Consider the following 25,666-nt stretch of genomic DNA (forward strand, 5'->3'; position numbering starts at 1 on the left):
CATATGATTTTATGTTGGTGATGCCATATATTTTATCAGTGTAATTAGGTTTAGAACTGCTTGAACCCGACATTGTGAGGCACAAAGCGGGAGAGCACTGAAAGGAGAAGAGAAGCGACGAGCAAGCGATGAATCAAAAGGGAGAAAGTTACGACGATGGTGAAGTCCACATGAATGATCAACTAGTTTAAGAAGAGTCCGATACCATGTTGCAGATCGTATTTTTCCATGAATCGACTAATAGCCTTGAGATATTATTATATACACCAAATACAATGTGGGCTCAATACAAATACAATGAACTAGTTACAATATAAGACCAAATGCAAAATGAGCTAAGTAAACAAATAACATAAATATGAATAATACAAATACCACTAACACTTTTATGTTTAAAAAAACTAAACTAAAATCGGATTTGATTAAATGGGACTTGGATTTGATCCAAATTGGTCTGGCCGTTGTTATCCATTTGAATTTAAAAAGTCATTTCACGACACAATTTCTGTTTTGAAAAATAGAAGACTCTTAATATACTTTATCATGCTCCCGTTAATCAAATATCCACCAAACATTTTCAAATATTTAAACATGTTATTTTTTAACAATTAAGTTCATCCTATTCATTTAATACAAACTAGCTCCTTGCTACCTGTGTTGTTTTATTATATTTTTAACTGTTACAAGAAAAAAAATCTTTTTGAAAACAAGCAGATTGGTTATGACGAATCAATTTATTAGATCTGTATCAAAATGGGACCAATCCAAACTTCAACACGATGAACAATTGCTACACTTACCTTTTAGGCAAGGCAATGATTCAATGAAATATGATACGTTTCAATTACGATCACAAAATATATATTAATAAACATTGATTGATTGCAAAACATAATTCTTTTGTGGGGTTTTTGATGTATGAGACGTGGGCTTTCATCGTTGGTCATGTGACCATGTTTTGTCGGATAGAGAAGTTCCGAAACCTACAACACGAGCAACTAGTATCATTTCCTTTCATTAAATATCAAATGTCAACAGGTGAATGTGGAACATAAATAAACTTGATATATCATACCGTTTCCTTTGATTAAATAGACATCTAAAAGATAAAAAGCCTTTTGATTTTAAATAAATCCTTAACCATCACTTAACTTTCCATCACATCTAGTTATCTGGTTTTTTATTTTATTTTCTTTACTTTAATGTAGGTTATATGATTATTTTAACTTTTTCTTCTTTTATTTATTTCAATATAGGTTAATGAATAAATTATTACTATTTATTTATTTATTTTAAATCATGTATCTATGCTTTGGTATTACTTTTTTCAATCTAAACATCATCGATATTTGATTTAAAAAAATGATTTTGTATATGCGTACACACATTTGTGCATTTATTTTTCATGTATAGATGTACATATAGCTCCAAGTTGGGTTAAGTTGGGCTAGCCTATTTGGTTAACAAGAAGTCCACATCCATTTTCTTTTCCTCTTTTTAGGCTCGACGGAGTGGGTGCGGGAAAGGGGTGAGAGAAGCTTCCCTCACTCCTGCATAACATTCTGTGGGTGAAGGAAAGGTAAGGGAAAAAAACTGCGGGAAATAGATAGGGGGAGGGGGTGCCGCACTCTCTCCTTCATGCTATTGGTTAGTTTTTTGTATTTATTTATTTATTTATTTATTTTATATCTTCTTTAATATTTATAAAATTATATACCTACTAAAAAAATATAAAAAACATATCAAAACTCATGGTTTTTAATTCCCTACAAAACGAGTATAATATATGTATGAAATATATTTAAAAAAAAAGTGGGAAGGACTTTCCACCCATTCCTTGGCTTTTAGGTGAGGGAAAAAAAGTAAGGAAAATGAGGGTATGGCCCGCAAAAAGTGAAGGAAGCTTCCCTCCCACACCCTCCGGTCTTAGGCTAAACGGTATCGAGTAATCAAACCTACGCGTGAGGATTACGTGTCAAGGCCACCTACACGTGAACACCGCCCCAGGCGCGCGTAGGTGCCTTGTGGCGTAGTGGGAATCATGGACGAAGACACTTGATACAATTGGTGGATAATTTTTTTGACCGTTTCTCTCTTTTTGACCGTTACCAAGTTAAAAAAAAATCAAACAACACTTTATACACATATATAAATACATACACAACATATAAACAAACACATCTCTATTCACATCACAAACATATTTCTATTCCCTCTATCAAGCACACTTTCAAACATAGATATGTATAATTTTGCGGGTTCGATTGCTTCTTCGTCATCCAATGATGATAGCTTTGGTGAAGATGACTTGGTGTTGCACACGTTGTTGTTTGCGGCACGCAATAGGGTGCAACAAAGAGGCGAAAGTACAAATACTGAGAAGAGGCGTAGAATTTCGATAGTTTGGGATCGTATGGCGGCACACGAGCTTTTGGTACATGATTACTTTGCCCCTGATAGTTTGTATGACCTATCAAAATTTGAAGATTGGTTTCGTATTAGTAGAAATTTATTTTTACGTATTGCTAGATATTTGGAAAACAATTATGAGTTTTTCCAATTAAGATGGGATGCAAGAGGTAAACGTGGGTTTAGTACCCTACAAAAATGCACAACAGCCCTTAGAAAATTGGCATATGGCATAGCAGCAGATGCTTCAGATGAGTATCTGAAAATTTCTGAGAGGACTGGACGAGAATGTGCTTATCTTTTTTGTGAGGACTTATGTCATAAAGCTTTATGGTGACATATATTTGCGGCATCCAACTAGAAAGGATATCGAACAATTGTATGACGCACATGAAGCTAAACATGGCTTACCAGGAATGCTTGGCAGCATTGATTGTACACATTGGGAGTGGGCAAATTGTCCCTATGCATGGCGAGGTCAATTCACACGAGGTGATCATGGCGTCTCGACTATTATACTAGAGGTCGTTGCATCACATGACCAATGGATTTGGCATGCATTCTTTGGTATGGGGGGGTCGAACAACGACCTGAATGTGCTTGGAGCCTCTCTGATATTTAATGATATTTTGTAAGGTAAAGCACCAAACATGTCGTTTGTTGTGAATGAACATCAATATAACTACGGGTATTACCTTGGTGATGAGATATATGCAGAGTACGCTACGTTTGTCAAGTCGTTTCATTTCCGGCCAATGAAAAACGACAATTGTTCAAGTTAGCACAAGAATCGGCAAGGAAGTATGTGGAACGGGCGTTTGGGGTCCTCAAACAAAAGTGGCACATTATCAAACATGCAGCACAGTCATGGGATAGGGCGAAATTGACGAAGGTGTTGACTGTTTGTGTTATTTTACATAACATGATAATTGAAGAAGAGGGTAGGGCTATTTGTATGTATAATCCGTAAGATATTCTTAACCCACCTGCAGTAATACAAGTCGGCAGCCCAGCATAGTTCACCCGACTTTTGGAAATACAAAATAGTGAAACACATCACAATTTACGTTATGATTTGACTGAGCATATATGACAAAGGCAATTCCAGCAACACGGTGACAATGACGACGACGAACACGATGAGTAATATTTTATACGGTTTTTTTTTTTTTTTTTTTTTTTTTTTTTTTTTTTTTTTTAGGTTTTAAATTAATATGTTTTTTAAGTAATGTAGATTTTAAATTTATGTTTTTTAAAATAATGTAAAATATTTTTAATTAATATTTATGTTTTTTTTTTGTTTAATAATTATTTTTTGAAGTATTCTAATGTAAAAAAATAGAAAAAGAAAAAGAAAAAATGATGTAGAGTGGTGACCATTTCCATGAGATAGTAGGTTGGTGCTGGGTTTGTAGTGGAGGTGATGTGACGCTGATGTGGCGTCACTTTTTGAGTAGGTTGGATGTGACCATACCCCTTAGCCTTACGGTTGCACAAACACTAGTACTAAAAGGAATTTAGGTCACACTTTTTCAAGAACATGATAGTCACAGATTTGGTTAATTGTGTGACTAAAGACCTTTAATGGAATTCCATTATTGTTTTAGTCACATTTAAGCTAACAATCGTAACCATTACAAATCATGTTCATCCATTTAACCATAACTTTACATAACCATTATGACATATAATAGCCAAAAGCCACAGTCAATTGCTATGGCAAAATGTTATCACTTTTTATAAATTTTTTATTTGATATATTGCTTTATATTGTAATGATTATTCACTGAGACGAAAAAACAAATAACGTTGTATGAAGTCTAATTGTATATGACTAAATCATAATGTGTAATAAATTACATCAATAAATTATAGCGAAAATGTAATATTTATAGTCATGGAAGTTACTGTGTGACCAAAGATGAACATTTATTAGCCAAAATGTAAGAAACTGCTATTATAAGAGGGTTTAAGTCCCGTCGCGGACATAGGTGGAATAAGTGTTGTTAGCTTAGGAGTAGATTAGATTTGCCGGTTAAAAGAAAAAATTAATTTTATATATATATATATATATATATATATATATATATATATATATATATATATATATATATATATATATATATATATATATATATATATATATATATATATATATATGTCTAAAAGTTAACAATCATTATAAGGAAACCAAAAAAGAATTGTGAATTTAACTATTTTATGGTCATGATTTAATTTATTTTATGTGTCTAAAAGTAAATAATATTCATGATAAATAAAACATTTATCTTTAAGTATTTTATTGTCACGGTTTTATTTTATATGTCTAAAATAAAACAAGTGCTATGATAAAAGAACATGTGACTATAAGATAGTTTAATTTCTTTTATGTGTCGAAAAATAAAGAATGTTCATAACAAAATAAAAAAAAACATTTGATTATAATGTAACACTCTGTTTTGAGTCGTTTTTAATTCGGGGCAGTGACCATGTAACATTTGATCTATGTATGAATCAACTTTCATGTATTTTCTTTAAATGGAACATCACCATGACATGGTAGAACGTTTTGGATCGGAGGATTTAAATGACTCGCCACGACATGGCCTTGGGTCACCACAACGTGGCAGTAGTTTTAGTGAAAACCCTAATTTCGGGTTGTAGACCCTATATAAGAAACATTAAGGCTGTGGTTTCAGCCTCTATCTTCCTCTTAACCTCAAAAACCCTAACCTTAGCCTTCATTAAAGTTGTGAGCTCATTCTTGGTGTTTTTTGGTGATTTTAGAAGGAGAAGGAATCTCTTGGTAAGGTGGTTACTTGGCAAGCATCATTACTCCAGCTAGATTATCTCCTGGACCTTGGTGAGTGTTCAACACTCAACCTTTTCTTTTCGTGTTACTAGATCTTTTGGTTTTTGTGCCTTTTTTCCATGTTTTGATGGATTTAAGTAATAGGATCTCATAAAATTTGCAGCTTTATGAATCTCCAGGTCAAGTAGAGCATTTAGTGTATTGGATCTGAATTATAATCAAGTTCTGGATGGCATGCATGAGGTTTTGGTCATTAAACCCTACTTTTTTGACCTAAAATGGAAAAGGCATGTGTTGGACATGCAAGTCCTTAAAGCCATGATTTTTAAGGTCTCTTAGGAATATGAAATCTTTCTTGAAACTTTATAGGTGTAACACTAAAGATTTGGTGCTTAATGAGAGTCTTGATGCATAAAGTTACCATTGGTGGTTAGGGTTGGGGCTTCAACTTATGGAGGGGTTTGAAGGATAAAGTTGGAAAGTTTACCCTTCAAGACCATGGGAAGGACCAGATATAAGCCTTGGAGCTCTTGTAGTGGAAGGAAATGACTTAATGGTTTAAGCTATCCAGACTCATTACCACAACATGGTTGAGGTTTCCACGATGTGGTGACTTGGTCAAGACCCGTCTGTTTTGTCGTTTTGTTGCTACGTCGTGGCCAAGGAAGCCACAACGTGGCGACTAGCTGGATTGACTTTTGACCGTTTACTTTGACCAAGTTTGAACTAAGGGTATTTTGGGTATTTGAAGTTGTAATCTGAGTGTTGGTCACTGTTATATGTAAAGGTGACCGTTAGAGTTGGTTTTCGGAGCACCGTGTTGCAACAACTATTTCCTATGGCTGTGAGGTGAGTCTCCTCATTGTACCCATGGGTCGAAGACACTAATGACGACCCATTAGAATATGTTATGTTTGATGCTAGTTGTCTTTGTGATACTTGCATAAAAGACAAGGATCTGGCCCCTGGCAATTTGTAAGTAAGACCCGAATTTGGACCTTGTCATTGAAAGGAAAGACTAGGATCTGCCCCCTGACAAATTATATGTAAGACCGGGATTTAGCCCTCGACATTGCAATGAAAGACCAGGATGAAACTGGCAATTTGTATGTAAGACTGGGATTTGGCCCTCATTATTGCAAGGAAATATCATGATTTGGTACATGGCAGAAAGTGACAGTAAGGCTATGATTCGACCCATAACATTCACTATATTCCGTATGGTATATGGTATTTTGGGAAACTCACTAAGCTTTGTGCTTACGGTTTATGTTTATGGTTTCAGGTACCTCCGGTTTGAAAGGGAAGTGCCCGACGTGACTGCACAACATCCCCCAGAGTTTATTCTGTGTTGATAATTTTTATTATGATATTTAAATACTATTTTTCACTAGAATTGGTTTGGGAACAAATTGATATATGAATTATTGTTTCAAAAATGAAAATTTTACCTTGGATTTTCGAGACGTTACAAGTTGGTATTAGAGCCTTGGTTTGAGGGATTCAGGCACACTCTCGGGTACGACAGAACTGAAACTGAATCTTTTAAAAGAAAAAAAATTTCTATTTTTTTATTAAAGGAAAGGAGGTGTGATGCGTGCATTTAGCCGAGCTTAAATAAGTGATTTCCCAGAATACACATACATGTTGATATGTTACATGATATGAATGCTTGCATGCTAGGATAAGGCTAGGGATACTTTTAGGAATTGTATGATATATTCGTCTGATATGTGATGCCTCATAGTCTAGGAGGATCGAATGTTATGCTAGATTTGGAATCTGTATTTGTAGAAGTAATTGCTAACTGTATGTTTTGAAAATTGTATACAATTTGGATCATATAGCCCTCAATGATTGATTTAGCCTTATTTCCTATTCCTCGTCTGGTTGTGGTTCTAGGGTAGAGTCTTTTGTTTGAAAATATTTTTGATCATGTATTATGTATAATTTGCATGCATAAGGCAACAAACAGTGAGGGTAGAAGTTCCTAGCATGAGTTATAGTAAGTGAGCTTGGGATGTATTTTTTTTTGTTCTATGGCATGTAGTGTTTTCTTTGTGATTTGTGGAACCCTTATCGGTGTGAATTAACTATTAAGTGAGTATGATAAGTAACTTACTGAAAAGGTTAAGTAATCTCAGAGTGATTGTTTTGGCTCTATTACACAGCTCTCGTTTGAGTCTAACCGTTGTAGGGGTTGAGTCTTTTACTCAAGGATTGTCTAAGATTTGTTGCATGTGATTGTATCACGAAGTAGTTAGCTGAAATTAGTGAGAGTTCTACAGTAACTGATGGCAGGGTGAGGTCGGGAACCTAGGAGAGCCTAGGAAATGCTTTAGTGGGTTGGTTGTGTGAATTAGTGGGTATTTGGAATATCAATTTGCGCATGTGACTTAGAGGATTTATGATAATTCTTGAGGAAAGTATGGACATGTATGGAAGGTAGTATTGGGCCCGTACTGCTGAAAGCACATGATGCATACTTGAATCAAGGATGGTCACAAATATTCAAGGAAGCTTATAAGATGAGAAGTTCTATGGGTACGATCTGATTATTGTATGGTTGTGGTGTGGTGCAGAAGATATCACCTATCTAGCTTTAAATTTATAAACATAACTACTTATCTACTAATGTACATATAGTCAGTGTACCTAGTTAGTATATACTATAGTAAAGTAAGTTGGGTATCGAACACATGGAACAAATTTAGCTAATAATTTAATTAGTAAAAATTAATCTAAAAACAATTAATAATTTAAAAGCGTTTTTACCTGATTTTTCAAGTTCAGACAAACTTAATCACTCAACTAATATGGTTGTTATCAATATATCTAAAACACTTTCGTTTAGTGTCGAATCCACATTTTTCCTAAGGTTAGTTATTATTTATGGACTAATTAAGTTGGTTACCAATTATTATGTAATTAGCGATCTGGTCCAATCTACTAATATTTTAACCAATTCATGTACTACTTTGTAAGGTCCTACACAAGAAAACACATAATTTTTTATTAATTATAATTGGGCTATGTAAGATTTGTTAAATACAATTATGCTCACAATTCTGTTCTCCAACACAACTAAATTGTTACTTTTATCACTTAACTAAGATGTGGTCAATCCTAGCTCTAGCAATTTAATGGTCACTAAATCACCGGGTAAACAAGTTCATGTAATTTAGTGGTCACTAACCTACACTTAACTTGAATTAAAGCAACAAAGAGAAACACTTTAACATGCTAGGGAAGTTAATCAAAAACAAGCTCCAAACCAACTTTTATAAATCCATAAACTAATAGGCTAAACCATATTTATTAGGGTTTCATCTAACTAAGCAAAAGTCTACTAAATTAGCTACTCATGGCAGTAATCAAACACAAAATTCAATAGGAATAAAGCTAAACATGATCAAATCGAATGAATTGATGATGTTTTCTTCTAGATCTCTTCAAATCTTGAGCTCCAATCGTTTCCTCCTCTTCTAAGGTTTTCAAGAGGGTTTTTGTCGTAAGACTTCTCCAGAAAGTCACCTCCAAGTCTCCCAATTCATTCTAATGTTTGGATATACATACTTGCCTAAAATTTGGCCACTACATTGTGGTAATGGCACCATGTTGTGGTCCTCAAGTTGATCCCGTATTCTCGAATTCAGCGTCTAAAATCGCGAAGATTCCATTCACCGCGTTGTGGTTATCGAGAATCAATATTTTTGCAAAACATGAAATTTGTTTGAAATCGTGTCTAGCTTCTAGATCATTTTGATACATGTCAATCGGAGTTACGATTCATGAGATATGGTCAAAATACTGACGAGGGGTCAAGCTGTCCAATAACATTATTTTTGTGTCTTCTTCTTGCCTAAGCTCGCCTTTTCCTGCTTCTAGCTTTCGAGAATGTCTTTTATGCTACATAACATATATTAAACATAATAAGTACTATTTGTTCTGTAATAAGCATAAATATAGCTAAACATATTAAGATATGATGTAAAATACACTACTAGAAAAAAGGCCTTTAATGATACGCAATTTATGACGCACACAAATTTACGATACGCAAAAGTGTGTGACGTAAAAATAATGTCATCTCTTCAAAATTTTGAAGGATTTAGGACGCACATTTTTGCGTGCCTTAAATTTATGTCAAAAAAATATAAATAAAAACACAGAAGACACCCATCATAAACGTGTGTCCTGTGCACCATGTAACTTTATAGTTTTTAAACACGCGTTCCTATTACAAAATGGGGACCAAAACTAGGGTTTTTTTCAAGAACGTCACGAGGACTATCATTCTCTCATATCTCACATCCTTCGTCTCTGTCGTAACCCACCACCACCACCATCGCCTCCAACACTTACTGTCTATTTTGGCATCACAAAGCGGCGGCGCACTGCCCCTCCCCCCCCCCCCCCCCCCCCAACGCACCTGTATTCTGTTTAGGGTTATGAGATAAGACATGAAGAACAACGAATCAGTAACCCTAGAGGAGGTAAAAATGTTCGAGAAGTTCAGAAGAATTATTATTACTTGTGAGATTTGTTCAAATATTATTATCTAAAAAAGAAGGTGGTGAAGTAAAGTCGTGGTCTCAATTGATAGAGGGCTTTGGATGGGCCATTTGATTTCAAATCTTTGATGTAATTCAGTGTAACAACCCGATATTTCAACTCTTTGTAATGACCTAAAGAGTCAAGTATTGTAACCACCTTGGGGTAATAAAATTTACTTTGATAATAAATTGCCCAAAAGGTATCTATTTAAATTCCTATTATGTTTAATATCATTAAACCGGGATCATACTTAAAAAGAATGCCCAAACCCGGCTTCGTATGTTGAAGTTAAGTTTTTTCCAAGTCCGGCTCAGCAGCAGACAGCTAAAATCTCGAATCGTAGATCGAACGAATTTTGGCAAGAATGACCTAAACGAGAATCGAAGGTCTCGACAATGGTATTTCAGCGGTAAAAAGTCTGGCAAAAACCGACGTCAGATAAAGAAGTTATGAATTTTTAAAGAAATTCCTTAATCACGTCATTTTAATAAATAAATAATAAAAATAATTTCATAATTTGCCAACGGAATCTAAACGAAAGTTGTAGATCTTAGTCTCACCTACTCGTGGATATAAAGAACGTCGAAAATGGAGTTCGTATGAAGGAGATATGAATTTTTGAAGTTTATTAAATAAAAAATATATAAATTTATATCAAAATCCGGTAATATCCGAAGGAGGAGTCAGCGTCCTCATCCGGGTTACGCGCTGCGTACCCTCGTACGCCCCGCGTACCCGAGGGCCTTGGTCTCGGTCCGTCCACGTCGCCCCTATGCGAAGCTATCTGACCCGCCGTCCCATCCAACCCGCCGCCCCATCCGACCCGCCGTCCCATCCGAAGCCGAGGCAGTCGAGGACTCGGTCATGCATGACGTACGAGTACGCGCTGCGTACGAGCATACGCCCCGCGTACCGAGGCCTCTCAGCCCCTATAAAAGGGATGCGAGGGTCTCCGGAAAAATTGCTCATTTCTTCTCACTTCTCTTGCGTTTTACCTCGTTTTCCGTGCCCGTTCAAACCCGAAGCCCTGGTCATTTTTGCTCAAGTCCCGAAGGTCGATTTTCTCCCGAGATTCCCGAGAAAAATCTGCTTCCCGAGATGAAACTCTGCCCGGTTTTCCATCTAGCTATCTTCAAACTTCCAGGTGAGTTCATACCCCTACAAACACTCTTTAAATACATTTTTAAATGTTTTCTATACTCTTAAAGGGGGGGGGGGGGGGGAAATACAAGTAAACATACGGTTATTATTGTGTATTTCGTAGAATTTCACTTTACTCGTTTTTATCAAATGAATCACTTGTGATTTAGTACTACTATGTGAAAACTCTTGTTATACTTTGCATGCAATAGATTTATACAAAGTATTCTTCGTTGCTAAACCGTTTTATACATTCTAAAAACTTATGATTTATGCTTTGTCAAACATTGTGAAAAGGGATAAACTTTGCATACAAAATTACTACTTTAATACAGACTTAGTTGAGAATCCATGAGACGTGTACATCTTCAAACACTGCCTTTTTGATAAAAGGTATCGCTACAAGTCCTGTCTATAACTAGAGTCTCCCGTTCGGAGAACATGTCAAATGTGTATAGATCTATACAGGAAGTCATGATCCCGAGCCCTGACTGTTAGCTATAGTCCGTCTTTTGGGGTGACAGTTGTCATAACGCTACGACGCCTGAAGAACGTCGCTACAGGCATATTATGTTTAGTATGGTTATAAAACTCATCGGATATACAATTATTATGGTATTATGCTTTTATGAACGAGTAGCTATTAAAACTATTCTTCATCTAACAAGTGCGATCTTCGTATAGCTTTATTATATAAAACTATGCCACAACTTTTAAGCACGTCGGTTGCTTGCGATTTTCGGTCTTAGAGACTGCCAGTTATGTTAGGAAAATAAGGGTTTCTCCTACATCTAAAACAAACAACTAATTGGAAAATAAGGGATTTTCTTGGTGCAACTATTTACAGTTTATAACACGAACATTCATATGCATTTCATACTTTTATAAAAAAAATAAGGGTTTTTCTTGGAAAGCACAACAAATCACATCTCAACTATTAGGGAAAATATGGGATTTTCTGGATCTAATACATTCATTTTCAACCCAACGAATCATAACTCTTTTCATTTGAAAATACCGCGTTTTCTGGAAAACATACATGAACTTTTGAATGGCGTATATTTTTTTCAAAACACTACTTATGAACTCACCAACTTAATTGTTGACACTTTTTCTTTGAAATAACTTGTATTCTCAGGGAACCGCTAAGCAGGTTTGGAAATCAACTTTTGAGGATTAACGTGCTGACGTTAATTACTTCTTTTGAAAGATGTTTATGTAATTATCTTTTGAACATGTAATGAATACAATTATGTAAACATTTTGGAAACCTTAATTTGTATGGTGGTGTGTACTTTCCTTTCTATGAACTGTTATGATACTGAATATGACGTCCTACGCCCCCGAACGTTTCCGCCGTTCTGGTTTGGGGGTGTGACATTCAGTAAACAGATGACTGGTATGATGAGCGGGGAAAATCGATTCAACAAAGAAGGAAAAGATGCATCAGATTTAATGGAGAAAGCAACAGAAGCAACGAGTGATCTGTACACGATACGAGACACTTATTTCCCTTCAGAACCTATTGAAAAATTTTCCAAATTGCAAACGCAGTCTCAAATCACTCTCAATCTCCTAGATTTCGTTCCTCCTGGTACGCTTCCCTCGAAACCCTACGATTTTCAGCTTTCACAATTGTAATCGTCATTCTCTATATGTGTGTGCTTTTAGTGTATGGTCACTTATTTTGTTTGAATTGCATGATATGATTTCTCGTAGCAGAAGGTTAATCGAATACAAGTTAGGTTAAGTGTTAATTATCGATTAGAGTGGTAGAAAAAGTGCATTAGAATGCCAGATTAGATTAATTTGGATGAATAAAATCATATGATGTAACTTTAATGGTGCTAATGGGATTGATGATGAAACTATGTGGGGTTTTATTATGATTGTGATGTGCAGAACAAAGGAAATTGACTACACAACGTGCAACATATGAATACTTGAGAGGGAAAATATTGGATGTGCTCCCTGAATACTCTAAAAAAGCATAAGACCATCTCTCTAAAGTTGTAGGTCAACTGATCATATATTTTAATCATATAAAAGATATATGTTCAATAAAATCTCTCATTTTATCAACTATTTGACTTTACAGGTTAAACTAAATCCATCTCTTGGAGATGCTTGCTGCGTTTAGGAAATTGCATTTGGAAAAAAAAAGAGATTTACCTGCTACAAGAAGTTGTTTTACCCTTGCTCTAAGCAAGGTTGATTATCACTTCACTTGTAGGTGCTGATAATCAAGAAGAAATTGTTGTTGAAAGCATAAAACACGCAAAGGAAGCTATTGCTTTAGATGTCAAGGATGGGAATTCATGGTGTAAGTTTATTGCATAAGTTATCATCAAGACATAAGAATTTATATGCATGGACTATTTTACCCTCTCTGTTCTTCCAACAGACAACCTAGGGAATGCTTGTTTGATATGCTTCTTTGTCACGGGGGCATGTGATCATAGCAAATTACACCAGTCTTTAAAAGCATACCAAAATGTTGTATGTTGGAAATCTACTTTTTAGATTTGACTTGAAAAAGTCAACTTTTATCTGATATTCTTTCTTTCATGATGTAACAGGAGAAAGATGAAAGCATGAAGTCAAACCCAGACTTATATTTCAATTTTGCTACTGTGAATACATATCTGGAAAATTACGAAAGGGCCCTCAGTGGATTTGAAGCAACTGCATCAAAAGATCCTTGTCTTAATGCCACTGAGGAAGTTCAAAAAATGGTCAATCTTTTTGACAAGCTAGACACTTTGTTGAAGTCAAGTTTCTATCTTTGTTATTACCCTTTTCTTTTTAAAATCCAAGAAAATTGTATCTTAAATATTCAGATAAATAAAAGTAGAAATCAAGATTGGTTTTCTTGGATGAGAGCTCGAGTCTTTGATGTCAACTAATTAATTTTTTTCCATGGACAAATGAAGGCCAAAAGGCTAGCTTATTAATTAATTCTCACAAAAGGTGGTCAAATTTTGTGACATTAATGGCTGGATTGCCCTTCACTGGGCTGCTCGATTTGGAAGTTATGTCTTCTCGTTATCTTGAGTCATCACTCTCCATATTATCTCCCCATTTTTCATCGTTCTCAAAGCTAATGAAAGTCTACGACTGCAACCATCAAAGAGTATAGATTTGGATTGACCCCCCTTCACAATACTAGGTAACAATTCCTCACAACTAACTTCAAGTAACTTTTTTGCAGGCTTCAAATATTTTGGTAATAGGACCTTTCATTTTGAAGAAGCGAATGGCTTTATCACATGTGTCACGATACCTGAGCATGCCAATACCTATTGGCAGAATTTCAGGGTTTGAAATTAGAAGATTCACCAGATACTCAGACATGTTCATACTTTCTATGCGTTTGATTTCTAATTGGATCAGAACTACTCTCCACAAACTCAAGAAACTGAATGTAAATCATATCCTTCAGGTTGGTAGAAACTCCGAACAATTTCTAATTTAAAAAACAAGCAGGGTTCTCCTTGAGTGCGACACTTAGAAGGTTTTACTGTCCAATGGAATTGGACAACCTTTGTTTTGTGTTTACCCGGTTGTTTCAACAATTTCTAATTTAGAAAATAAGTAGGGTTCTTATAAATTACTCATGATTATGTATGAGGGAAAAGAGAGATCATTTGAAGCTGTTGAAAGGATTCTTCTTGCATTTCTACAGTAATTTTTTGAAAATATGAAAAAGATTTCAATTGTTTTTTAAGTTAAATACGTAAATTAGTTAATATCTAATAAAAAAATTGAATTTACACTTTACAGATACCTATATAGTCTCGAGCTCAGGATATTCCACATCTTTTGGATTTGAAGGCAACAGGGGCAAAAGATACCATTCTTAAAAATGCTGAGGTAAGTAAATTACCATTTTAGCCCTAAAGTATAGTTGATTTTTGCAATTTTGATTCTAATAAAGTAATTAGTTTCTCTTGTGAATTTGGTCCTTATTTTAGGTTTTGTAATGTTTTTTTTGGTCCCTAAAGGTTTTCTAGGGGTATTTTAGTCATTTATGTATTTTGTCTATTAAGAAAAAAGAAAAGAAAAAAACCCTGCTTGTTCACTTTAACTCCAAGATGTGGTGTTGCTACTTGCAAGGGTTATAATAAAAATGTATTGTATAATAAAAATCATAAAGAAGGCATGTGTGCATGTGAGTTTAGTTGATATACAAATAGGGAATTACAGTTACTGAGCAGAAATTTGAAATTTTATTTAAAGGTGGATTTGGACCTTGGGAACTATGAGCGGTTTCTAGATGTTAAGCTGACCCGTGATAATAATATCACGACAGGAAAAAGTTACCAGGTAATGAATGTATTTTGTACTCTATTTATGGTGAAACAAGAATGATTTTTTTTATTTTATTGATTTGAATGTGTGTGTGTAGTCTGTGATTGACAAGGAGAGGAAAGGAGATTATCTTGGAAAGACAGTTCAAGTAAATGGAGTGAAATTAAAGAATGTGACAGTTTGAGTTCCAGTGGTTTAGATTTTGATAAATTATATTTGTTGTTGTCAGCCCTATGCCAGTTATAAATGTTGTTGGGGGAACAAGTGAGTTTATAATAACTGCCCTTAGACAGACTACACATTCTTCAATGACCTACCAACATAATAACAAATTTATTCATAATTTTTTTTTTCAGAAAACAAAACCAACCCAACACAGTGTTAGGGGATTAAGAAGCTTGGGGTTGATGCTAAATATATTAGCTTGCCGTAGCACAAAGATTTTAATCCTTTTTTGTGATCCCCAATACGAGATAAGATAAACATGAGTTGTTTTATCAATTGCTTTTTATATGATGCAGTTTATCTTCTAACTGAAAAAGGGAAGCAAAAACTACAAGTTTGGTCTTGAATGATGCCTTACAGAGAGGAATTTGATAGCAACATCAATATCTAATGGATCAGGAGTTAATTTGCAAGAGGGTGGTGTCACTGAGCCTATTGCAAAAGTCACATAGTTAGGGAACACCTCTTAATAACAATGTACAATCAGATCCCCTTAATTCCAATGTATTAAATTTTTTTGTCATGATGTTGGATGAAATTGATTGTTTTGGTATATATTTGTTTCCGTATTTTTGTATTATGCGCAAATGAGTAATGTAAAGACGCGTCCTAAATGCATATCGTAAATGGTTATTGAAGTTTATGACATGCAAATGTGTGTCAACTTCATTTATGACAGGCGCTTTAATGATACGCAATGCGTGTCCTAAATGTGTGTCGTAATGTTACGACACGCAAATGCATGTCATCTTCCTTTATGACAGGGCCTTCCTTGATACGCATTGCGCGTCGTAAATGAGCGTCGTAAATGCGTGTCATAACTGCGTGTCGTAAATGCGCGTCGCCTATAGACGACACGAAAAATCGCGTCGTCTCTCGTTATGACGGGGACTTCCTTGACATGCATTTGCGCGTCGTCTGAGTATTTTACGACACACATTGTGCGTCGTAAAAGACTGTTTTCTAGTAGTGATATATATGTAGATATACATATATCAAAATACCCCACACTTAACATTTGCTTGCCCCCAAGCAAATTGATTTTAAACTTACAATATCGCATAAAATAACCCATTTTAAACCCAAAAATTATCCCAAGACCGCATTGCATGTATTTGTGTCTATAATTCCTAAAAACTTCCCAATCCTAAATAATCACAATCCTAATGAACATTCACCCCTTAGTTTCTATAACACTCATTTTTGCAACCCTTCGAATCCCTCCTCAGAAATCTTTCATAACCTCAAGCTATTTTTGTTTAAGCTTCCCAAGCATACATATGATCTAGAATGAATTACAAATTTGATACCAGAACGTAGCTCTTGAATTCATCCCTTCTTTGATATTTGCTCTTTGATTTTTTTTTGAATTCATCACCTTTTTGTTTGATTTTTGGTATCTTCAATTTTTTGATTCTTCAGAATTTTTGATCTTTTGATCTTCATCCTTTGATAGCTCCAAAATTTTTACAACTTTTTTTGTAATTTTTTTTATAGCTCACTTTTTTCATTCAATTCCTACATGCCTAAGGAAGGGAGCTTAACTTCAACCTGTATTGGTTAGAGGAATTAATCTAAGTGCAATGACTACATAAGCTCTCTCAGATGAATTTCAAGTACACGCTGCAAAAATTATTACATTGTACAAACTATCAGATTATCTTGAAAATCTCATGACTTTTCACTAGGAAATGGGAAGCCACAAATACATTATAACATATATTGGCTTAGGTAAACATTTGGGCTCTCATAGGATCATCACACACAATACTAGCATTTTATTTGTTAATTATCACTAGATTTAATTTTAGATTATTATTTCAAATCTTATAATATATTTTTTTAATCCTAGTCATTTTTAATTTTTTTTATCAGAATGCTTTTTACCCTAAATTTAACCTCCTACCCCACACTTAAGTGATGCAATGTCCCCATTGCATAGTAAACCAATTAAAGAACATAATAATTAAAAAGAAAGAGTTAGAACAAACTCCCTTGGGTAATAGTGATGAGATCGAATTCTAAGATTTGTGTGGAAGGCTTAGACTTCTCCTATAATTGCTGGAAATAGTACTTCTAGACCTTCTTCTTGTGAATGCAAATGTGCTGGATCGAATGAAATCAAAGAACCATTATTGAAAATGGTTCTGAACCGCTTCCACGACATGGGAAAGCAATGCCACGTCGTGGAGTCGAGCAAATGGTCATCAAGGTTGAGCAAAATAATGTCTCCACGACGTAGGTTAAGGATGCCATGTCGTGGTGTAGTCAGATTTAGTCGCGATTAAATTTTTTTCCACGACGTGTTGATGATATCCACGTCATGGTGTCTTCTCAGAGAATATTTTAAGATTGACACAGGTGGGCTTCGACTCTTTGTAACGTGTAATACCATTCCCAATCTTCTTTTTAGTAAATCTGCTTCAAAATGCTTTTCTCTTCATTATGTGGGAACCCCACACTGATTCAAGAACTTGTTCTTCAATTATGATCTTCAAAAATCGTACAACTTCTTCAAATTAAGCTCCTTCACTGCTTCACTTTCGTTCAACACTACAAAATAGGATCAAGAACTAGAGAAACACATCATCATTCAGTTAAACTAAAAATATAAATTAAAAATGAAGAACTAAAACAAATCAAAAGGAAACGAAAATGCAAACTCTTAAAAACATCAGGTTGCCTCCCGTGAAGCGTTTCTTTTTGAAGAGTCATGAGTCGGACTCCTTCCCACTCTACGTTGTGATAGGTGGAAGTGTAGCCTCCTCGTTCTCCATCATTTTATGTCTCGTTCGTTTGTAGGAAACCCTTCTATTGAATGACTTTCTTGAGCTTTCTTGCACTGGTGGGTTGATATCTTCTTTGTGCTTTTACTTGGGTTCTTTCCTCATTATCATGTTTTTAGCTTTTGTCATGTCCCTTTCTGGGTTTTTCTTGTCAAAATGAGGCTCATCATATTCTTCTTCTCTTTCTTCAACTGCCTTTGTGACTTGATTTGGTAGCCTTCTAAAAGCAAACACCTCAAAAATCATTGGCGTTAGCATTGGAGTTTTCGAATGCTTTTCTTCTTTTTCCAATTGATCTTCAAGTTCTTTATGCTCCATGAACATTGTGTTTCCTTGTTTCACCAGATTTCCCTTGAAACGAGATGGGAAAGGAAGAGGTGACCGATACGAATCAACAACAGAAAAATCATAATGTTCTTTTTATTGTCTCTGACGTCACACTATTGTCTCCACGTCGTGGCGACTGGGCAGCTTCACGATACTCTTCTTCTTTCTTTCTTACTTCGAGTGACTGATTAGACTCCTCTTCAAGTGTAATAGCCGGAGTTTGGGTATGTAATTTTATTATTTTGAATTATTATTTTTGGGGGAACTCGACGAGTTGGTGCCTCAACTCGTCGGGTAGAGTCTTATCTGTTGACGTGGTTTTGCGACCGGACTCGATGAGTCGAGTATCTGACTCGTCGAGTCGGTGCTGATTAGGAAAACCCTAAGCCCCGAGTTTGGGAGCCTATTTAAAGACCTTTATGGCCTTCATTTGCGGCCACTGTGTTCTAGAGAAAACCTAGAGAGAGTGAGGAAGGCTTGAGTGCAAATGAGGGCTTATAATCTTCATTTTTAGGGTGATTTTGCTAAAGGAAGAAAAGAGGTTCCATCTAGAATGCGAAGGGAGCTTGGATTGGAGCTAATCATCTTGAGATATTGTCTTTGGAGGTATAATTCTTTCCATTTCACGTTCATATGGTGGATTTCATAGTTTTAGGGTTTTTCCCTCATAGTTTTATGAGATCAAGTGAGTATGAGGTCACCTTGGTACGAATAACATCAGATTTGGACCATGAGAGGTTCCTAGAGCCATTATCTTCCAGCTTTTTTGCAAGTAAATAAGGATTTGGAGACTAGGTTGCCATTTCTAGTGTTATTTCTCCATTTGAGGCTTGTTATGGGTTGCATGCACGTAAAGGTTGCACCTTTACGTGACTTTTGAGTGTTTAAGGGGTAGATCTATGATTTGGTTAAGTAGATCTGACCTCAGGAGGTTGTTTGAGCGAGTCCATGGAAGAAACTCGCCGAGTCCATATGTAGACTCGACGAGTCGGATCGGGTTGCCCCGGGGTCTGACTTTAGTGGTGACTCGGTGAGTTGGGGGGGTGACTCAGTGAGTCGAGTGAGGCTTAGAAAGGGAAGAGTCTGTAGGGACAATGGGATTCGCCGAGTCATCGTATGCACTCGACGAGTCTGGTCAAAATGGACAGTTGACTTTTAGGGTTTGTCAACAAGTGGGCCTTTGGGCCTATAGAGGGGTAGAATGGTATTTTACCCTTCTATGGATTTTTATGAGAGAATATCCAATTTGGTGGAGAGATATTTATTTAGTGTAATTTATTATTGTGACTAGGCGGAGGCTAGGCCAATATTTTTGAGTTCGAGATTTTACCGAGATTCCCGAGGCGAGTCTTCTCACTATACCTTACCTAGAGTGGTAATCAGAGTTATGTGACGAAGTATCTTGTATGCTAATTATGTGATGTGATTCTATGTGATTTGTGTTATGTATGAGTCAGAGTTTACAGAGTTAGGACTAGAGGGTCCACAGAGTTATGGGACTAAGAGGGTTCCACAGAGATACTTGACCAGAGGGTCATTCAGGGTTACAACCTAGAGTGGCTGATATATGTTATATGTGGTATTTTGGGGAACTCACAAAGTATTTATGCTTATAGTGTTTTGTGTATGTGTTTCAGGTACCAGTGATGATCGTGGGAAGGCGCCGGCATGATCTGTACACACTCGTGGAGTTTTGTTTATGTGATTCTGGGACATGTTTTTACTATGATGACAGTGGATACATTATGTTTGATATTAATTTATGAATAAAACTATGTTTTAAAAATGAAAAATTTGTTTTGAAAAATTTGGTGTTACAATTTGGTATCAGAGCCTTGGTTTGAGGGATTCAGATTCGCCTTCGGGTGTATTTGAACTCAAACTGAGGATTTGAGAAAGTTTTCATAAAATAAATGATTTTCCCAAGAGTAAAAGGATTGAGAACAAAACAGAGAAAAGCAGTGTGTACGATCTGCCAACGCCCGAATGGTGATTTCCCAGAAATACCCTTACATTATGTGTTATGAGATATGTTATGATATGGTATGCATGCTAGAGTAGGCTAGATATTTTCATTAGGACTAGAGTTGCCTGATTTGTGATGCCTTATCCTAGGGAGATTACTGCTATGAGATGCTAGAGAGTGAGTAGGTAGCAGTGAGGAGCTTATGAGAGCCTACCGAAGGGTAGCTTGTGTGCAGCAAGAGATAGAGTACTTGTGATATGGGATCCGTGGAGGGGGACTTGGAATGAATACTGATGTAGTGTGGAAGGTAGTATAGGGCCCGTACTACTTAAAACACCGGATCAATGAACAGTCCAAGTAGGAATCCTTAGGATACTAGGGAGCAAGTAGGGTTGAGTTATCAAGTGCGAGTATGCTCGAGCGAGTCTATGATAATTTTTATGTTGTATTTCAGAGATATCATGGTTGGGACACGCCATAGGCCAGGGACTAGCGAGGGGGGTGCGAGCGATGAAGAGCTCCGCCAGATGATTCATGATGAGGTGGCTGCTACCATCCGAGCTGAGATTCTAGAGATGTTCGGGTCTATCAAGACCACTCTGATTAAGACTTTTGATGAGCGGTATGCTGCTCTTACTAATGTTGTTGTTGCTGCAGCCACTGTAGCCGTTGCTGCTGCCAGGCCACAAGGGGGTGACGCATTGTTATACCGGGAGTTCAGTAACACGAAGCCACCAAAGTTTGATGGGACTCAGATCCGATATCTGCGATGAGATGGATCTCTGACATTGAGGGGTGCTTCTACATATGTTCATGTCCGGAGCATCTGAGGTTACGGTTCGCTTTGAACCAGCTTCGCATGAAAGCGAAGGATTAGTGGAAGTTCACGACAGCACACATCACTTCTGCAGAGCTTGCTGCGGTGACCTGGGAGAGGTTTACCGCTATGTATCGAGATGAGTACGTTCCCCCGGTGGAAAGGGAACGACTGGCAAAGGAGTTCTTGACCCTCAAGCAGGGTACTGAGTCTGTTACCACGATTACCAGGATGTTTCAAGAGAGGGCGATGTTTTTCCCAGAGTAGGTGTCTATGGAGCAGGCACGCATGAGTCGATATCTGAGTATTCTGAGGAGGGAAATTCGCGAGTTTGTGGTGAACTCGACGTACCAGACATTTGCCAAGCTTCAGGAAAATGCTCGGAAGAGGGAGATCGAGCTCGAGACACAGGACAGGGAGGAGGCTAAGTCTCAGAGGACGGAGAGGCGACCAACTCAGTCTCAGCCGGCAGCCAAGCGGGCAAAGCCCGCTAATGCGAGGTCGGGGAGCCAGAAGGGCCGCACTTGTGGTAAGTGCGACAAGGGTCATGAGGGGGTATGTAGATATGGATCTTGCTACAAGTGTGGCAAGGAGGGGCATATGGCGAAGGACTGCCCCAAGGGATTTGTAGTGTGTTTCCACTGCAACTAGACTGGCCATCGGAAGGCTGAGTGCCCACATCTGTGGGGGTCGGCGTAGGGAGCATCACAGGGATCTGACCCTGCTACGGTGCGAGCTACAGAGAGTCGGCCAGTGAAGGCCGAGGCGCCTAAGGCTCATGGGAGAGCCTTACAGTTGACAGCGGAGGAGGTCCGCGCAGCGCTTGATGTTGTGGCTAGTATGTATCCTTCCATTCATTTATGCTATTCTTGAGATATTGTGTTTATATTATGATATGTGTAGGTACTTTTCTTGTGAATTTCGTACCTGCTTTGGTGTTATTTGACTTGGGTGTGATTCGGTCATTTGTGTCTTTAGTGTTCAGTCAGCATATCAGTATTCAACGGGAGGCGATGAGTCGATCTCTGTGGGTTTCTATAGCCGACGAGCGAGTGGTGTATGACAGGGATGTGATTCGGGGATGTGTGCTTGAGATCTTCGGTGTTGATTTTCCGATAGATCTGGTTCCAAATGCGATGGGGGACGTGTACGTTATAGTGGGCATGGATTGGTTGAGCCGCTTCGCGGCTGTTATTGACTGCGAGCGACAGTTGGTGACGATACGAGACCCTAGTGGGGGAGTGTTGATGGTATATGGCGAGGGTACCTGAAGTGAGTCAGCGTTTTGTTCAGCCACCAGAGTCAGGCAGAGTCTTCAGCAGGGTTGCAAGGGGTTTGTAGCCTATGTGATGGATACCCGAGCAGCCGCGGGTAGGCTGATTTCACTTGATGATGTTCCGGTAGTGCGCGAGTTTTCGGATATTTTTCCTGAGGATTTGCCGGGTGTGCCTCCCGAAAGGCAGGTGGAGTTTCACATTGATTTGGTTCCGGGAGCAGCGCCTATCGCCAAGGTGCCTTATCGTCTTGCGCCGCCAGAGATGCAAGAGTTATCCTCGCAACTTCAGGAGCTGTTGGGGAAAGGGTTTATTCGACCGAGTAGCTTGCCTTGGGGAGCTCCGATCCTTTTTGTCAAGAAAAAGGATGGTTCGAACCGGATGTGCATTGATTACCGGGAGCTGAACAAGCTGACAGTCAAGAATCCTTATTCGTTGTCGAGGATCGATGATCTGTTTGATCAGTTGCAGGGGGTGTCTTAGTTTTCCAAGATAGACTTGAGGTCTACATATTACCAGATTAGGGTACGTGATGAGGATATCTAGAAGACGGCGTTCAGGACGCGTTATGGGCATTATGTGTCACACCCAAAAACCGGAACAACGGAAACGTTCGGGGGCGGAGGATGTAATGTACAGTATCACAACAATGCAAAGTAGTAAACAAGCAACAACATCATCCATTGCATTATTAGTATAATTTTACTTACAAGTGTATTCTTTCATAGTAATAACAACATAATGAAGACTCAAAATAAATGACGAGTCTTGACTACTCTGTCTTCTCTAAACCTTGCATCGGTACCTGTCTATTTGTGACCTGAGAATACAAGTTATTTTGAAAGAGTTTATCAGCTTTAAAGCTGGTGAATTCATAAGTATTTAATGTCATTATCTAAATAAGAGTTAATGAAAAGTCTTATAAGTAGAAGTGTAAACGTTTGAATTTCCTAGAAAATCCCATATTTCCTAGTAGTATAAAAAGGTAGTCTTCTACCAAAACTAGACCGTTTTGAAAGTAGTCTTCTACCCAGACTTTAAGTGAAGGAAAGTAAGCAAGTAAGTAGTCTTCTCACGAGACCCGCTGTAAGTAAGTAGTGTTCTCACGAGACCCGCTATATGTAAGTAGTCTTCTTACGAGACCCGCTGTATGTAAGTAGCCTTTTCACGAGACCCGCTGTAAGTAAGTAATAATATGATTGGTAGTCCCTATTCTACGTTTGGAACTAAAGGTGTCTTCCGCAACGAATTGCTAGGTCGAAATCCATATTTATTACCAAATCATATATAAGCCCAAACTATACCTATAATAGCTTACTAGGGATATATATGAACGTATACCTTTGCTACCCAAAGGTATTGAACTAACCGATTAGAACTATTATGTCCGTATATGTACACATGATATATAACTAAATATATAAACGACCATCAGACAGATACCCGATACCCACCATACCACATCCCAACGAGGAAAAAGAAATAAAGCCGGTCAGCCTTCCTAAGTCTTTTAAACATTACTTATATAACTATACATATACATACATGCTTTTAACAAGGTATCTATGTAAAAGTATCCATGTAAGTGTATCCATGTAAGTGTATCCATGTAAGTGTATCCAAGTAAGTGTATCCCTTCATATAGCATTTAGTATAGACTCATGAATGAACTGACTCTGGTGTATTCCTTGTACTTGGAATGGTAAGTAGTATCTCCTAACTATACCTATAATAGTTACTAGTAAGGTACAAGTATAACGAAGGTATACCTTTGTTAGCCAAAGGTACTGAACTGACTGAGGGTACTTTTATGTCTATATATGTAAACATGATATATAACTAATAGTTGAACGACCTTCGGACGGATAACCGATACCCTAAAGCCACATCCCAACGAGGAAAAGGAAATAAGCCGAGCTAGCCTTCCTAAGTCCTTCAAACATTACTTATATAATTATACATATATAGGCATGCTTTTAACAATTTAAAAGTATAAAATAAGTTTTGTAAAACATTTAAGGGTTTTGAACAATAAATAAATAATAATGACTTGATGTCATTTTATAAAGCATTTCGAAAGTAATTCTTTTGATAACAAAGTATAACAAAGTTTGAAAGGAAAATTATAGAACATAATATAGTTTAATAAAGAGTTTTAAACAAGTTAAAATGTTTTAGAAAGCTATCTGAAGTAATCTGTTTGATAAAACAGCTAAAAGTGTAGTAAATCCATTGGTATGCTGGTTATTAATCACATGTGATTGATATAATAACTAGCATGACTTAACTTGAATTCCCCCCCATAAAAGCATTTAAAAAAAATTTAAAACATTGATTAAGGGGTATGAACTCACCTGTAGTTGATGGTTTGGATGTATTGACTGATGTAGGATGCTAAGTGTCAAGTGAAGACTTGTACACACACAAGGATCCTATTTAACATATAGGAGTACATATATGCATCCAATTAGTCTTTAAACAACTAATTAACAAAGTTAAGACATCCTAGGACATGATAAAAACTTTATATAAGTGTTATAAGTGCTAAGGAGTGCATCTAAGTGTTGTAGGACAAGGCCATTGAGGCTAGGGTTCAATAGAACCCCTTTCATGAGTTTACTCCTTAATGACCATAACTCATTGAGTTTAAGGTCGTAAACCCTTGAGTTTACGGCCGTAAGCTCATAAACCTTTGACCATTTATTGATTTGAAGTCCTAGAAGTCATTTTGAAGCATCCTAACTCCAAGTCTAAGCCTTAGGAAGTGATTAGGGCAACAATTCACTCCTAAATGGAGTTTTTTTTCCCATGGACCATTTCTCCATGTGTTTGCTGCTGTAAAATCCTTTGGACCATGGTATTTTGATGTTTTCATGTCCTAAACACTTCAAGGTTAAAGTCTAGGCTAGTTTCCAAGGGTTATGAAAGGATAAGGCACACTTTGGCACCAAAATTTGGGTTTACGGCCCAAGATGTTATTGGACCGTAAACACCCTTGGTCCTTGGTTTCTTGGGTGTTTTCTTGGTGTTTAGAAGTCTAAA

The 25,666-nt window shown here is 37.0% G+C and overlaps 1 protein-coding gene and 1 pseudogene across 1 annotated transcript; both read left to right on the top strand.

Annotated features, from left to right (window-relative positions):
* The first annotated feature begins 2,242 nt into the window (after window positions 1–2,242).
* LOC111903135 (uncharacterized) lies at window positions 2,243–3,617 on the top strand. The gene is made up of 2 exons (XM_023898920.1): window positions 2,243–2,742; window positions 3,611–3,617. The coding sequence occupies exons 1-2, from the start codon at window positions 2,243–2,245 to the stop codon at window positions 3,615–3,617; spliced, it is 507 nt and encodes a 168-aa protein (XP_023754688.1).
* Window positions 3,618–12,310: 8,693 nt separating this feature from the next.
* Window positions 12,311–13,872, top strand: LOC111903134 (uncharacterized; annotated as a pseudogene).
* Window positions 13,873–25,666: the final 11,794 nt, after the last annotated feature.

The sequence above is a fragment of the Lactuca sativa genome, chromosome 3, assembly GCF_002870075.4.
Source record: "Lactuca sativa cultivar Salinas chromosome 3, Lsat_Salinas_v11, whole genome shotgun sequence".
Lineage (NCBI taxonomy): Eukaryota > Viridiplantae > Streptophyta > Magnoliopsida > Asterales > Asteraceae > Lactuca > Lactuca sativa.

What these genes read in the sequence shown, in the direction of transcription:
- LOC111903135 (XM_023898920.1), top strand. Translation starts at nt 2,243, where the DNA reads ATGTATAATTTTGCGGGTTCGATTGCTTCTTCGTCATCCAATGATGAT.